At 42.8% G+C, this 17,850-nt stretch overlaps 1 protein-coding gene across 1 annotated transcript in view; it reads right to left on the minus strand.

Annotated features, from left to right (window-relative positions):
- Positions 1-5,754: 5,754 nt before the first annotated feature.
- Positions 5,755-17,850, minus strand: part of nf1a (neurofibromin 1a) — a 92,623-nt gene continuing 80,527 nt past the window's right edge. Inside the window, 9 exon segments of the mRNA XM_044355091.1 lie at positions 5,755-9,024; positions 13,340-13,430; positions 13,432-13,557; positions 14,026-14,072; positions 14,345-14,487; positions 16,898-16,998; positions 17,102-17,220; positions 17,307-17,429; positions 17,519-17,679. Coding sequence (XP_044211026.1) covers positions 8,882-9,024; positions 13,340-13,430; positions 13,432-13,557; positions 14,026-14,072; positions 14,345-14,487; positions 16,898-16,998; positions 17,102-17,220; positions 17,307-17,429; positions 17,519-17,679 — 1,054 coding nt within the window. The 3' untranslated portion in view covers positions 5,755-8,881.

The raw sequence follows: 17,850 nt of genomic DNA on the forward strand, positions 1-17,850 counted from the left end.
GTTTAGCCACTCCATTGGGTGGCATGCTAACACTTGTAATAGACAGTAATGGTAAATTAGTGGCTGTTACTGCTGTGGTGGAAACGCAAGTGCTCATATGTGTACTGTGAATGTAATTCTGTACGTTAACCTTCACATCGATGTAATGATTATTTTATATGTAATATATATATATATATAGTATGTTTTAATTAGTGTATAATCACTTGAAAATAAGAATAGTTTTGTTTTCGTTACCTTAGAATGAGCCCTTTGTATCTACATAGGGAGTGGGTTCTCTTCCACAGAGCCCACCATGTTGCACTGCCATGTTTCTACAGTAGCTCAGAACGGACAAACACTGGCTCTAGAGAGGGCCTTTCAAGATTTTCGTGGCCATTGAAGGTTCTCCTACATGCCTGGAAGGAGAGGGGGAGAGGTATTCAGTTGGTTGCAATCTACAACCTCACTGCTAGATGCCACTAATTCCTACACACTGGTCGTTTTAGTCATATAGAGTCATGAGGTAGCATGTGTTAGCACTGTGGTCTTGTGTGCTAATGTTGTTTGTTCTTTTTTATTGTAGAACCACACACCTACCCATCGTTATTAATAAACATTATTGAAGATAACATCCCAACATCCCTGCATTCTTGTCGATGCACCACAGTGGTCTCATACACCCATACAGCTACTGTTACAGTCCAAACTATTAATCCTTCATTACAGTTACAGGAAAAAAGCTCAACATTATTAATTAAGTCAGGTCAAGTCAATTTTATTTGTATAGCCCAATATGACAAATCACAAATCTGCCTCAGGGGGCTTCACAGTCTGTACAGCAATACAACATCTTCTGTCCTTAGACCCTTGATTTGAATAAGGAAAAACTCCCTGAAAACCCCTTTAATAGGGAAAAAAAGGAAGAAACGTCAGGAAGAGCAACAGAGGAGGGATCCCTCTTCCAGGACGGACAGACATGCAACAGATATACAGATGTACTGAACAGAACACTAATTACAGAAATGCAGCATGGAAGAACAGGATGACAAAATTATAATGGATTTAGAATATATATGAAGAATGTGATCAAGAGCATGCCAAGCAGCTTCCAGGTGCTGCCAAGAGGAATAGGACCTGAGCCATGTGACCTCCATCACCATGGAGACCTGGGAAGAGGACAGACTGCTACAGACTCCTTGTTCTCTCTTTTCTGGTTCCTCATCCTGCAGGAGTTTAAGCCTCACCTCCTGTGTCTCTCTCTCTCTCCTGTGTGAATGATGACTTAACCATAGCAGCCTGCTGATCTTCATGTGTGTATTGTTAGTCTGTGTAAATGGTGCTCTATATATGTCGACAGCTTGTGCAGTGGTGTTGAAGAAAAGAGACCTGTATACCTGCTGTAAAAACACAAGTAGTTTTACATTTGGACGTTCCAGCCTACTGGTAGTTACACTCGTTTTTTCACTCTGAAGTTGAAGCAGCAACCAGCTTCACAACCACAAGACTCATAGACAGTGTTTTATCAAATTAATGTCAACAATGGAAAAACAAACAGACAGAGCGCAGACAAACAAATTTAAGTACATTACTCTGTGTACCATTTTGCATACATTCAACTCAAATCACTACAGAAGTTATCTCAGAGCATTTTTCATTATGTAACTGCTCTATTTGGTTTGTCCAAGTGGAGTTGCCGTACCTAGCTGTCCAAGATGGCGGACTCATTCGCGCATGTGCGACCTACATTTACGGTTGACTCAAATCGTGTAGTGACCTTTCGTTTAGTTCTCTGTCTACATCTGTGGTAGTGACGGGGTACAATGTTTCTTCGTCCCTTCTTGTCTACTTGCACCGACACAAAGACAACAGCCAATCATAAAAGACGAGGACTGTAACCAATTATATTTAGGGATACAATGGCGACTGGATCCGCCCACTTACTGCCAAAAAGGAAAACCACTCGTGAGCGAGCAGGTGAAAGGTGAAAGTGCGAGCAGGAGGGCAATGATAGTAGTGCGCTCGGGGATAACAGTCGCGCGCTCAAAGCGTGGTTTTCTGCTTGCAGGCGACAGTATTGCTCGCGCGAGCAGAGATCAGAGCAGATATATTCTGCGCACGAGCACTGTGAAAGCGCTCGCGGATGTTTGAGTGGCTCCGCGTTGTGTAGATCTCATTTGCGCTCGCGGGTTTTGCAGAGATATGCCGTCATATTTATAGCTGATCAACAGGCGTGGAGTGAACAGCCGGCTATCATGGCGAGGGGTAGAGACGCAATGATCATTTAAATATGAAGTTGACGGATTGTCTCCTGACATTCATAGTGTTGTACTGAGATAAAAATGTGTGTAAAGAAAAGAAGAGAGCTACTTAAACTCTCACTTCCACTAAGCTGGCCAGTCACTGCGTGAAGTAGGTGTGAATGTCAGATTGTCAGTTTTGGACAGTTAGCGTCGATTATCACCCCACTTTTGAATGTGGCCTTTCAAAACATTCATAAACACTTTTACCTGCCAATGTAGTCAGACGTTGTACATACTAGTTTTATTCTAGCATAACCTGGAACTGGTCCGATCTGAAGAACCAAAACAACTCACAGCATCCACTGTGAAGAGGTCAAAGGTCATCCACCAGCAGTCAGTGGATGACCAGAGAAAGATCAAGGAGGACGTTCACATCCGATGATCTTGGCACAGATTGAGGCGCAGTTCCAGTGACCCTCCTAGTGCCTCAGACTTTGGCTCACGCTCCTGTGAACTCTGTGAGGGCTCACGACTGTCCCACTGGCTTTTTGATCCCTTTGTGGACACTTTCCAGAAGTCTCTGCAGACTTAACTGAAAGGAAAAACCCATAACACACAGTGATGTGATGTTTTATGTGGAAATGCACATCGATAAAAAAAAAGTTCAAAATATGGAAGGAATTGGAAAGATATTTCATTTTAATTAGAAACATACATGTTAACCAGCACTATGCATGTGTACTTGATTGTCTACTGATGACATGATGGAGACTTACAATATGTTGATTTGGTTCAACAGAAATGATCTGCTTACAAACAGGCAGCAAACAACAAACACTGCAGTTGATGAAATTACATAGTCTGAAATATCAGTCTGGTGATGATAAACGATGATGTCACAGATGAGCTCGATGTATATAGAGGATTACCATGCCCCCCTAGATACAAGCACCAGTTATGTGACTGAAGTTCAGCTCCATTGACTGATGAAGACCATGAGTGTGTTGAAAGCTCTGAAATGATCTGAGGAGTTGTAAAGAATGAATTCAACCCGAACAAGACCTGTTCACTACCTTCTCTGTGTATCTCTGCTTCCTTTTTCTCCCCTCCTCTTCTTCCTTCAGCTTAGGAAGCATGATCCCCAAAACACAAGATATGAGGTTTCACACAACAGCTGAAGCTAAACTCTGTTTACTGTGACTGCAGCAAAAATCTAAATGCAAGTGTGATGTATTGTGATACAGTATGCATGAACGTGTGTAACCCTTAAAGAAAAATTTTCACTTTGCTTTAAACTTGAGGTTTGGTTAAATGTTTCGATGTCTATTATGACTTTAAGTTTAAAATCTATCTTGATATTTTAATAGTTAATTGTAAACACTCCTGCATTTGTGTAGGAAAGGTGCTGAAAATGGAAATAAAGTTTATTTAACACTGTGGAGAGCAAAACATTTTATTACTAACACTGGAATAGTTCAATTTGTATATTATTATACAGAAACTAACTGCTTTACAAAAACAAAATGATACAATATCACATGTATGTACAGTGTAGTAAATATACCATCTCAAATTGTACACAAAGTATTTACAATTGTCACACATACTGCATTAAAAACAAAACTCAGACTAATACTCTACAGACATTAGATTTTGCATAACATCAAATAAAACATGCCACATTTTGAGGTTTTTCATCTTTACAAACCCATGACTCTTTTTAAATTAGTGCAAGTCAACCACTTGTTTAAGAGGTTATGGATACATAATCCTTAATATTTCCATTCACACACAAGTCAAACTAAAACCTGGAAACGATGGCAATCTGGTCACACGGTGCTCAAAAAAAAAACAACAAATCTTGCCTTCAGATTTTTCCTGGTTGTGTTTTGGTAAAGGTACACTCGCTGATTGTGTGATTTGGGCTTTGTGGACACTTTTTAGAAGGAAATCAGGGAGAGTACCTTTTTAAGAACAGTTAGATGGTGAAAAGTGGGGAGTCAAGACAATGGATCGATGTTTCTCTGGAATCTGATGCTGAAATAAACATGTACCTTTATAGCAACAACTCCAGCGGCCCTGACCTCAGATCCTTCCTATAAGTGGACCTCAGGATGATTATTTCACTATATTTTAAGGATGCTTCATACTACTTTGTACCAATCCCATCTCTGCTCCACAAACATCTTCTGTGTTAGAAAATGTGACTTCAACAACTCAAAGGTGATGACATTCCATGCTAAACTCTGAACTCGGGTTAGACCTATTTACATGGGAAGGAGGGCTGATGTAGGAGGAAATCATCAGTCATTGTGACCACAGAACAAAACTGTGAGAAACTGACATGCAACTGGATTTTGACACATTTAATTTGTTTTTGTTAATATCATCAGAGGGTAAAGGCCTCTGTATGCTTCGAATGAAGTGCTTGTCTGACACCGTCTTTTCTTACATCTGAATAGTTTTTCACACTTGCGTGCGTGGAGGTGTGAAATACTGGTTATGAACTTTCTTCCAACAGTTTTTGTGTGTCCAACTATGTGAAACACTACAAATGCTTTAGAGGAGAGACAGCTGGATAGTGTTCAAAATGATCCTCAATCAAAGTCCATCACATCTGGCCCCTCTCTATGACAGGCAGACTTTTTGTTCCACCTTCAAGTGTGACCATTTGGAACAAGTATAAACACTTTTGCCTTCAGATGTGTTTGAACTATACGCTGTACAAATGAGTTAGTATTAAGTATACTGAGAACTTGAATGCAAGGTGGAGGCCAATCATCCAACTTTCGCAAGCTACTCACCCCAAAATGATGCTCTCACTTTTCAACAGTGGAAAACTAATTTCTTGATTTTGGTCCTGATTCCCTTAATATGAGCTAATCTATTAGTCAAACTGTGACATGTCAATGATGAAGGGTGACAAGAAAAGAAACATTTCTGATGGACCCATTCATGTGGCCAAACTCTGCTTCCACAGCTGAAACATCATCATCATCCCTATTACTATTAAACTCATTCTTCCCTTTATGTCGTTCTTTGAGGCTGAATTACAAAATACTGTTTCAAAGGGTGTCTCTAATGAAAATGTCCCTTTCCATGGCATTCAGCAACTATCCATCATGTAATCGTGTGTTAACTGAATGAATTAACTGAAAATGGACAGAAGAAAATAACATCCCCTTACGTTCAACTCAAATACAAGACAAAAATAAGCAGTGAACTGATTCACAAATGTATCCAGACGGTACAATGAACACTTAAAACGGTAAGAAAAGATGTCAGACTCTCAGCAGCAGACACGTGGAGACGCTGCTCAGAGAAAAATAAAGTCAGAGTTGCACAACAATACTCTTGCCATGCATAGATGTTAAGGCAGGATAGAAGCATTTTAGATGGCTGAGCTGTGGACGGAGGCTGCCAGGAGAGTCCCATCCCATTCTACACCTGCTGAACCAAAACCACACAGCTGCTGTCACAGCTGCTTTACAGGCCCACACCACAGTATGTGTGTTTCAAACTATTTCTTTTACTAATCTCAGACCTTTTTTTTTTTTTTTTTTTACTGCTAACTATTTTCCAAAGTAAACCACAGTATTTAAGATTTATGAATGTGAATTTCTATCAAACAGCAACCGATTGGTTTCCCATTCATTTCAATACAATATCATAATACCTTCAGGCAGTTGAAACTTGCTTTCTGCTTTTACTATCAAAGTTGTGTTATTGTGGTGTGATAACGAACTGCTATGGCTGCAGACTGGAAACCCAGAACATTGATGTTTAAGAGTTGGAAAAAACCTGACTAATATTTGCTTTGTAACATTTTTGATAGGGATCCCTTAAATGCGGTGATAAAAGAATTGTGAACATTTTTCAGTGTAAAAATGAACACATCACTGCTCTCTGGTGGAGAAAACGACCTCAAACACATCTTTGGCATTTTCTCATCACCTACCTGCTGACACACTCACACTGTTCTATCTGATTCAATCTGTCAGTGGATCAAACTGTTTTGTCAGTCTGCACTATATATTATAAAACACTGACAACAGATAATATTCACTTATGGATCAGCTATTTCTTGCAAGTTTCAGCTCTCTACAATCACCTTTTTATGACATTGTGAGATAAATGGATATCGATGGCTGCCTTAAAGGTAGAGAAAAAAAAAACACATTCAACTAACTAAAACACAACAGCATGCTTTGGAAAAACAGTTAGCAGTAATGTATAGTTTGTGATTTGTAGTAAATGAGCTCAAACTAAATCCTTGACCATTTTCCAAATGTGCCCAGAACATGTTTTTAAAAGCGGACTACACTTTCTCCTCCTGCAGTGCTCAACAGGCCTTTGGTGAAGAGGATCTGCTGCTCCCAGATCTGCTCTGAGGGTACAGATGTTTAGCATCACACAGCTGGCCTCTGGACCAATAATGACCCAGAGTGTACTGAGGCTCTTTAAGGAAAAAAACACACCATCTCACACTCAATCTAATGTACACTGTGAGTAGTATCAGTGTTGTAATGATCTGCATTTAACAGGTTCGTATCCCTGTAAAACTGCTGGTGCGGAATCAATGTGAGTCTGAAGGACTGACAAACAAACCTCAAACAACACACAAAAAGCCAGTTACTGCTGCTGTTTGGTTAGATTCTTAGACTTTCAGTAGATATTTCAATTTTGTTTATTGGTCTAAACTTAACTAAGACTAAGTGTAGAAGTTCACCTGGGAACAGTAGTTTGTGTTTTAGCTTTTTCTGCAGCTTTTACTTGCATCTGACAGTCTTTCACAGCAGATTACGCAGAGTTTGCTCATGGATACTGAAAAACTGAAAAGCTCCAGAGAAAAGCTAATAAGGGGATTTTGAGTTAAGCTTATTTTGTCAAAAGGTTGTGTGTTCAGACATAGATATATTTGAGACATTTGGCTGATTTTGTTTAGTAAATACATTTATAAGGGAGTTTATACTCAGCAAAATATATACAGTCGACAGTTTAGGTTATTGTTGCGTACAGAAGCTCAGGTATGGTTTGTTATCACTACTGTCAACTTTCCGATGATAAAGAGCTGGAAGTGTCAAAACCTCTTTCAGGGTGGATTTTTCCTTTAAAAAGCCACAGGACAAACTCCTGATGTTTCTGGATTGTGGGTCCAGCTCAGACTGCTGAGGTGAAACAAATGGAGGAGTGTATGTAATGGGATCAGAAATCACACCGTCCACTGCCTCTTTTCTATTCAAATGGTCATCGGAGGTAATCAATAAGAGCTAAGTCTCCATGTTCACAGGCAACTAAAGAGTTGGCATCATATTGCACCGAGCTAACATGGTGATGTGTTTTTCCCTGTTCGCTGTACAAATAAAATCTGTGGTTGACAAAGGAGTTTGAGAGTTGAGGATTATTGCCTATTACACAATTTTCCTTGTCACTGTGTAAACAAATTAAAATGCTATGCTGCTGAAAACACAGTTCATACTAAAAATAACAACAAAAAAACCCCCAAAACAAAACAAAAAAAACAGCAAAAACAAAAGTGAAACACACAAAAAGAAAAAAAAAAAAAAGAAGCTTGGGAGCTATTTACATGGTTGCGCTTTCCCCTAGTGTTTTGCAATCTTCATGTTCATACATTGAAAGTGTTTGAAAAGAAGACGATTTTTGGAAAGTGTTTGAAAAGAATAATATTTGTGTAGCACTATCTAGCTGTACAGGATAAATACTTTCAGGCAACAGGGTATATGGATGATTGTATATTTGACGATCATTGGAGGCCGGTCGTGACGCAGCTCATGTGAACTCGTGGTGATATGGACGGCACGCCTCCATAATTAGTACCTGTTCTTTGTCCCCAGCAAGGTTTGACTTTTACTTTACAAATTGTACACATTGAAAAACCCTGACAAAGGCACACCATGGAGAAAACGTCAACATCTAAATTAGCACTAAGGACTAGTTATACATAATCTGTCTATGTAAAATATGTACAGGATTGGGGAGAGGTGAACTCAGGTGTCCGAGCAGGTCCAGACTGAAGGTCCTGTCTCACAGATCTCTAACCACCCCCCTCCCCCCTCCCCTCCCCTCCCCCGCTGTCATTTGGTCCATCTTGCTGACTGGGGGGGAGGCTGCACACAAGAGTGTTTATGAACCCGCTGTTTCTTTTCAACTTCAGTGTAAAGTCCGGATCCTTCATCCCCTGTGTAAACTGTCACAGTCCAAGACCATGTCCGCACTCAACCTTGATGTCCAGAATGTATTCCCATCAACCTCTGAGGTTTTCTCCTATGGTTTCACATGTGTGACATTCCTCACTGCAGGGCCACTGAACGCTGTGAAGAGCTTAAACATCAACTCCAGAAATGATTCAACAGAAGCTTGTCCTCCACCACGCACTGTCTCAAATGAAAGATTTTAAAAAAATCTCAAGCAGCACAGAATTCAAGTTTGCCCTTGCTAATATTTCCCCCTTAATGCAAAACACAAAAACACTTGTTCTCCTACCGATGAAGAAGGAGGAGGAAATAAAAAGAGTAAAAAGTGGAGTAAAAAGTGGAGTGCAGCATGAGGCCTGGCTGGCTGGCAGGCCGGGGAGGGGAGGGGTGGAGAGGAGGAGGAGGAGGAGGAGGAGGACGGTGGGGGGGCTGTTTTCTGGCTGATCAGACGATCTTCTTGATGCTGGGTCTCTTAAAGCTACCGGCACTGCGCTGCTTCTGGACCTGACTGGCTGAACCGTGGCGAGTCCGACCACTGCTGGACAGAGCTGAGCTGGGGGACAGCTGGACATTCTCCTTATCCACACCTGGAGGACGACAAGGAGGAGAAGTGTCACCATCAGTCATTTCAACAACTGCATTTCTCTCCTGCTCCTGACATTAACGTATCAAACAACAGGGGGAGCTGTAACATAAAGCTTGTGACTGCATTTGAAGGCTTTGATTGTAGCTGTGAAGCCAACTAAAAATCACTCTTTGAAATGTTTACAGTCAGTCTCTGCTGAGGATCTAAGAGACTGTTGCAGTTCTAGAGGCAAAAGTGAGGCAGGTTTTGATCTGACTGAGGTCAGAGGTCACAGAGGATTAGAAAACCTGAAAAGACCAGGTGTGGTACATGAACAGTAGACTTTCAGACATGCTCCTCTTTAAATCAAACTTGATGGCATTTGTTCACTTCATCTCATGTCTCCTATATCTGTAATTTTACTTGGACTTTATAAAAACAGGCAGCAGAATTTGCTCTCTATTAACATTAAATAATGAAATTGATGTGAACATGTATCGGTTGATTCACTGTGAGGAGCTCTGGAGAGCGACAGTCATTAATTAAGACTTCAACAGCAAAATACGTTTCAAAATCTGTCAGTGATTCAGCATGAGAGAGAACAAAAAACTAGAGTTATGTATGTAACTGTGCTTCTCTGAATTCTGGACGACTGCCAGAGGCAATGCTCAACACTGGATGTTATCCGTCTAGCGCACATGCAGGTTGAGTATTTAATATCAACAAAGTCACATGTGACCTGGATGACGTAGCCTATATAAGCCCATGTCATCATGAAAGATGTCCTTACAGAATCTTCTCGCCAATTCTGACGGTCATCCAGAATTCATAGAACCATAACTACATACATAACTCCTCTATTTCATTCTTCACTGCCCAGGAAGTGGAGACACTCCTGGTGGAGTGACCCCTGATATTAAGAGGTAAGGGCAGTCTTCTTGACCTGTACGCCACCTTAATTATCTCAATAATCCACCAGGAAAGCCTCTGTTTGGACAGGGTGTGCCCTACCCTGTGACCCTCATAGCAGACAAACAGGATATCAGAGCGGCAGAAGCCAGCAGTTGCCTGTATATAATGCCTCAAGGCCCTCACTGGGCAGAGCAGTGCTGTTGAAATAGCTTCCTCATCCTGTGGGCACAAGGTGTCATAAGCTGCCAGCTCAATGACCTGAGTGGAGTGGGCTGAGGCCAACCTCTTTGGGAAGAATGATGGGTCAGGCCAAAGTGCCACACCCGTGCCATCCAAGTTCCAGTGCATGCACACTTTGTGGTTCCACTGCTGAGCTCCTTTGTGAAGCTCAGTGTGTGAGACCCTTTTTTCCCAGCAAAGATTGCAAAAAACCCAGTATTATTGGCACAGAGGAACTCTCAGGTACCTCTTCCTGAATTCTACACCACTCCAGAAATACTTTCCACCTGCTGGCATTAAGTGCCCTGGTGGAGGGTGCTCTTGAGTCCAAAATGGTTTGGATTACTGCTTGGTCGCACACCCTTAGGAGAGGGTCCGGCCCCTCAGGGGCCATACCCATAGCATTCTGGGCTCAGATGCCAGATGTGGCCTCCCAGCTGTGAGAGCAGGTCTCGCCTCCTGGGCAGGCACCATGGAACTCCATCCAGAGGCCTGTGCATCCCTGAGAAACAGGGCCTCCCTGGCTAGTTTGTGGTGACCAACATAAGTCTGTGGTTGCCTTGCTGGATTCTGTGTAGTGTTAGCTTGATCAGTGGAAATGGTGGGAAGGCATATAGGAGGCAATCTGGCCATGGGTGCGCCAAGGTGTCCAGTCCCAACGGACTCGTTGTCTCCATCAGGGAGAACCAAAGAGGGCAGTGTGTTGAGGATTTGGAGGCAAACATCTCCTGTACCATATTTGTGCCATATTTCCTCGACCACCTCTGGGTGGAGCCTCTACTCCCCTGAGGGAGGTTTCTGGCGGGAGAGAAAGTCTGACACCACATTCTGTGGCAGTGGCAGATGCATGGTGCTGAGGCTGGAAAAGTGAGGGAAAGCCCATACAAGGAGTTGCCATGCCACCTGTAGTGACAGGGTTGATCTAGTGCCTCCTTGACAATTTACATGGTAGACAGCTGCCTTGTTGTCGGACTGTAAAAGAACATGCCTGCCCCTAAAATGCAGTAGGAATTTGTGAAGCGCGAAATATATAGCGCAGAGCTCAAGCACATTTATGTGCTCCGTCATGTCCTGTGCTGTCGAAAGACCCTTTACTGGTCTGTGCTGCCATAATGCCCCCCCCCCAAGTATCTGTCACCACCACCTCGCTACGTGAGGGAATCGAACCCAATAAGATACCATGACCATATATGCCCTGTCTCTCCATGGCTGCAATGTGAGGAGACATCGGCTGGACACCCTGACTTTCTTGGATCTGAGGGTCTTTGGATCCAAATGGGGGCCACTGATCCAAACCTGGAATGGCCGCAAGTAAAGGAGGCCCAGTGGCACTACTGATGGCACTGACGTCAACATACATAACAGCCTGAGAAAAAGGCTATACTCCAACCTCTGGTCCTTCTGGAAACGGAGGAGAAGCTGGAGTATGTCCTCCACTCACCATGGAGTCCAGGGTTAACCCAATGAACAACACCCTCTGGCTGGGTATAAGACAACTTTTGATGGTAAGGCCTAACCATGTCACATGACATAGAAGGGCCTTAGTGTCCTGCTCTGCCTGTTCCCTGGTCAAAGCACAAATCAGCCAGTCATCTAGATATGGGAAGATTTGCATACATGGCTTGCTATGGGGCCAGCGCTGCACAAATGCACCTCGCACTGGGTGGGAAAGAGTTTCCAACACGGCCCATGCATGCCGCTGTATTGCAACACTGTGAAAGTGAGGCCTGGGACAGTGAGGATCAGGTCTTCAGACCTCATCCAGCAACACAATCAGGGAGGCAAGAGAAGGCTCCAAGGCTGGCATCTGGCCCGGTCTGTAAGTGCTGGCATTCTGTATGGAAGCCAAGGCCCTGCTGTTAATGGTGTGGTGAGAAGAGTTTACCTACAAACGAAACCACTTACTGGGGGAGCAGGCACTCTTTCCATCAAAACTAAGGAGGTGCGTGCTTTAACGAGTGAAAGCACTCAGCAGAGAGCAATAAAATAATTGCAACTGAGAAGTTGTCGTCACAAACAGCAAAATACTGCAAGCGCAAGCATTTAGCCCTGTGACAATAAATTATAAAGGAGACCCAAAAACACGCTCCTCGTAAAAAGCAACGTCAAGCTAACAAAGGGAGGCTACGCTTACCTTGCTGTCCTAGCTTCAGAGTTGGAAAAGTCACCTGTCATCAGCCTATCTGTATTGTAACCAGCAAATACACCGGTCTAACAGCTCAAGAGTTAGAGAGTAGCTGTGATAGTCTAATCACAGCCCTTGGAGGACAAAATTGTAGCTCCAACCATGTGGTTGCAGGCCTTCTAGTGCAAAATCACTGGCTGTCTTCTTTCTGAGATTCAACCTGCATTCACGGATTACCTGCCACGAGAAGATACATGGGATATTTTTCATGATGACGTGGGCTTATATATATGCTACATTATCCCAGGTCACATGTGACTTTGTTGATATTAAATAACCCGACCTGCACGTTTGCGAGACGGATAACATCCAGTGTTGCCAGTGAAGCACTGCCTCTGGTGGTCAGCAAGAATGAAATCAAACAGTTGTCTTCCTTTCTATCATAACATTTCTAATCCTCTACTGCTTGCTCTCTAGGTGCCAATGTAAAAGTCATCTCTGTCTGAATGACAAAAAGCCATCAATGTTATATCTGTCTGTGTGAAAAGGACATTCCAGACAGAGACAGAGAGGCTTCACTGAGTCACAGAGACCAGGACAAACAGGGAGACTGTTTAATCACTCAGTGAAATTGTGAAAAGGTAAACTCAGCACAGACAAGTTGTTTCCTGGTCAGGTCTTCTTGTTGTGATGCGACACTTAACAGCTGATGTCCCTCCTTCTCTGTCTGCTGTTCTTTTGAAATGAACAGTTCCCTTTCTACCGCTATCTCTGCCTTTGTTAGAGTCAGCTCTCTTTCTTGTCAAGTCATCAGTCAGCTGCTTAAAGGAGCTGCCAAACCACAACACTAAGATTAAACTCTGCAACTGTCATCTGGAACTTAGGCCTGATAAGTGAAGAGGAAGTGTATAGTACAGTTGTTAATTACAACAAATAAAATCAGTAATATTTTCAAAAATACATTCTACTTTGTTCCTACTTTCCACTCCCATAATCTCCACCAACTCAACAATTTCTCACCCACACACACAATATACACAAGTTTACAGTTGGGTGTGGTTGTGTGTGCGTGTTGTGAGACCTGGTGAATGCTGCGAGGTGGCCAGTGAGGTCATGGAGTTGGACAGGTTGAGGTTGGCAGTGATGCTGAGCTGGCTCTGGCTGGTGGGGGGGGTAGGGGGAGGTGGGTGTCCGCAGCTGCTCCTCCCCACGCTCCTCGTCAGCCGCCGGCAGGTAGCTGTCAATCAGTGCCTCCAGAAACTTGACAATCAGCTCGGCATAGTCCGGTATCTGGGTTTGCTGCAGGTTAAATAGTGATTTCATAAAGTGGTAAACTGTGGGATGAAAAGTCTGGCTTACACTTCTTTTGCAATGAAATGTGTTGTGCAAGTTTGCATACATAGTACATAGTGCTATAATTCTGTTAAATTATGTTTATAATAACCCTGTATAGGGTCACGGGGGAGCTGGACATGATGTCACTGCACTATTTGTTGTGTACTCTGAACTGACAAGAATCTAGGAGATCCAGTATTAATAGTCTTCAAATGATCTGCAGCTTCTCTGCACTGCTGTGTGTTTGTGTGTGTGCACACACAGCTTGTGTTTGCACTTGTGGGGGAGACACTTCATATATCACAACACCAATTGGCAGACTGGTTGCAGAACTGTCGTGTAATTGCTTAGTAAGCTGAATTTCTCCTGCGTGACAGCCGAGGGCGCCTCAGGGAAAATGAAAGTATGACAAGAGGAAAGAATCATTCATACCTTAGAGAAGGGACCGGCAAACCTCCAAAGTCCATTAAAGCCAAAGCCTGTGAAATGAGAGAGAGGGAGAGGGGGGGGGGGGGGGGGGGGGGGGGGGGGTAAGTGGGAGGAGGTAACATGACAAGGGAGACAGGAGAGGCAGGGTTAAAATGCTTCCTTACAAAAGCATGGAGCTGCTGTGCATCTCAGTTAATCTCTCTTACACATCTGAGACATTTAGGATGCTTTCTTTATAAGCAACAGGTTGTGTCAATCAGTGCAGTAATATAATATGCATGAGGAGGCCAGTAGAACATGTGAAGAAGGCGCTTATTATTACTTTGTAAATAGGAGGGCTGGTACTGTGGGGGCGACTCTTCGTGGTACACCACACTCTGGACAATGCCATGGACAGGGTTCAGGAGGTTGGTGTCCTGGCACATGGACAGCACAGTGTTGATCTTAGAGTCCAGCAGGTTGTGGCTAAGGAGGACACATGCACACAAACACAAATTTATAAAATGATTTAGTATTGCACTTTCAGGAGGTTTGGGCACTTGGACTTAAAAAAGAAAGAATGGTCAAAATCAAAGCAGCAGAGGTTGATGTATTCTGACTGTTAGTCTCTACTGAAGGAGTCTCTACTGAAGGTAAAGCTTTAAAAGGGTAACTTGATTCCTTTAGACCCTCCTTGCAGGGGAAACCTCCTCATCCCCAGTTTGTAACTCAGGCTTTCTGTTATAACTCCTCCGTGAAACCGTTTTCACTGACTGGCACTCCAAACTACTAAACCAGTGCAGACTGCACTGGCTAAAAATATACTGTGTGTATATTCAACAGAAACTGCTAAATTGTGATGTGTTAGTTTCACATTAAATGACCTGTTCACGATTTCAAGATTGTCCTAAAATAACAGTCAGGAGCCCAAGATGAAGATGGCTATATCACAATATGACAATAAATAATGACAGAAGTCTGTGGAAACCTTTCATCTTTGTGTTCAACGTACTGCTGAAGTCAGCAGCTGGACATTAGTAATTCTCATATAAAGTGAAGGCAGCATTTAAAAAAAAAAGTCACACTCATGCCTTTATCTGTTCTAATCAACATTATCTGCACGGCACAACACTCAGTGTGCATGTCAGTGTCTTCATACTCTGGCTCTTCTACAAATACTGTCTGTTTTACGGTTCCACCATGGTAACAGTTAATAAGGAATGACTTCCAACTGCTCAGGGAAGATGGGAATTTTAAGTTCTATCCAAGCAGCAACCTCTAGGACTGAAAAGTGAAGCCACTGCTGAAGTGCCAAAAACTGCAGTTCCTCAAATGGCCACTTGAGGCTCCAAAAGCAAGTCAATCCCCATAGACCTCCATGTTAAAATGCCCAACTATACAGCAGAAATAAACATGTTTACAGCCTGGTACAAAAAAAGATTTTTGTCTCTAAAGCTAATCTTTCCTTTCATGACAACTGTACAGGGGGTGAATTTTTTTTATAACTCACCCGTTTAAATTTTATTAAGCCATAAAGTTATGTATAATTAAGGATGTAGGTGCTCTGAGTGACATGTCGCTAGCTGGTAGGTGGCTTGTTTCAGCAAACAGGCTTCATTCGGCCTGCCCCAGCTCCACCTCTTTGCCCATTTTGGATTAGCTGGGAGTTAGGCAGGGTCAGGCACTGCAAAGATGGTGGCAGTCGGAGCCGCCCACGATAAGTTTCAAAACCCCTCTTCAGAAACCAATGGGTGCAGTCACGGTGACTACCTCCATATTTTTTTACAGTCTATGGTTCTATCTCAACTCTAACATGTGACCAAAATAGACATGAAACTCTTTTTCTATGTTCAAAATAAGCTATGTTTCAACTTGATGACTTAACCATAGCAGCCTGCTGATCTTCGTGTGTGTATTGTTAGTCTGTGTAAATGGTGCTCTATATATGTCGACAGCTTGTGCAGTGGCGTTGAAGAAAAGAGACCTGTATACCTGCTGTAAAAACACAAGTAGTTTTACATTTGGACTTTCCAGCCTACTGGTAGTTACACTCATGTTTTTTTCATCCTGAAATTGAAGCAGCAACCACAGAAGCCAAAGGAAGCTTCACAACCACAAGGAGGAACACAAAGTGGGTTGGTATTTGTTTCATCAAATTTTCTCATAGAGTGCATCATAGTAAGACTCAAAAGTATCAACCATCACTGACTGAAGGAGACTATCTGAAGCTAGTATGAAGCTTCAGTGTCCAAATGAGTCAAATCAAGTATATATCTTTCAACGTTACAGTCTTTTTAGTGCCAAAGTCTCTCTTTTTGTTACTTTACTTCCACCGCAGCTCAACAGGGAAACACTGTCTGAGGAAACACAAAGAAGGAATTTGATGCTAAAAAGACTGTAAATGTGTCAGATATCCACTTGATATGACTAACTCAGACTGATGAAGACTCATATAAGCTTCAGATCAACTTTTTAAATGCATTTGTGCACAATATAACTGAGTGGACACACAGAGGATTTTGGCCTCCATCACTTATACTGTAAGCACATTTGAAGGGGATCTTTTCAAAGCCAGCATGAACAGGAGGAATGATTACAGCGAGGAAAACCTCCTTCACTGTTCATATGGACACCTGACTGTTGTTTTAAGACACACTTGAAAAATTGTGAACCTGTGTCACAATGTTTTCTAATGAGACCTGGTCCAAAATTCAGATGAAAACCAAGACTAAGATTAAAAAGCAATTAACAATTCAGTAAACAAGCAGCTGCTCAAAAAGACAGAAATACATTCTTCCTGCACTTCACAGTTTATAGTGATGACAGGTTTGCTTAGATGCACTCTTGTATCAGACTCTAGACTGAGCAAAGGAAAGGCTACATGTTGGCTACTTACACAACTGGAAAAACCTTTGGGAAGACAACGCTAGCTTCAGCCAAGTACTCGTAAAGAATCCGCTGGTCAAAGTCATCAGTGGTATATTTGACCTGGGTGGCCTGGAAAATCAGAGTGGCAGTCTGTTAACAAATGAGTTCAGGTTTCATTTGGAACATTTATGTTGTGAGTTTTTTTTTGTGCATGCTGTGTTGTGTGCCCTACCAGCACAGTGAGCAGAAGAGCCTGGATCTTGGGGTCAGTCAGCACCTCTTCATCCAGCAGAACGTTGGACTCTGACACAGACACTTTACGAAGGTGAGAGTTTCCGATTCTTTGCGTCTCTGCGGTTATGACATGATATAAATATTTCATCAAGACAGCTGTGTCATGTAGAAGAAAATGCCAGGACTGCAGCCTGTACTCTCACCTATCTCATAGTCATTCTCTGCAACACGCCTCATCTTGGGAGGGGTGGTCATGCCTGATTCCATCTCTGGTCTCTTTGGTGCTTTGGAGTCCGATATGAGATGGTCAAAGCTCTTCCTGGTGCCTGGGAAATACACAAACACAACACATTTATTTTCATTGTGGAGGCCTCCCCAGGGGACAGATGGACATGCATTAGAGGATGAGTAATACCCAGGAGCTTCTTGGTGGTGGCCTGTGAGGGCTGACCCATGTCCAGGCTCATGGACTTGCGTGTTCGTGGGCTGATCTGGCCCACTGTGGGGTAGGGATGGGCTGAAAGGTAGCGCTCTGAAACCTGAGGTGATGTCCACGGCTGAGTCTCTCGAAGAGTTCTGTGAGGAAGTTGAATAGACAAAGGTCAGGTGACAGATTTCAACTGGACCACTCTGAAATGAAAAATATTAGCACATTTATAGATTCTGAATTTTTCAAAGAGGTGGACGAAGGCAATGTCTTTTTAAAGACTTTAATGGAGGAACTGAACATTTTTTTGTGGAAACACT

Source organism: Thunnus albacares, chromosome 6 (assembly GCF_914725855.1).
Source record: "Thunnus albacares chromosome 6, fThuAlb1.1, whole genome shotgun sequence".
Lineage (NCBI taxonomy): Eukaryota > Metazoa > Chordata > Actinopteri > Scombriformes > Scombridae > Thunnus > Thunnus albacares.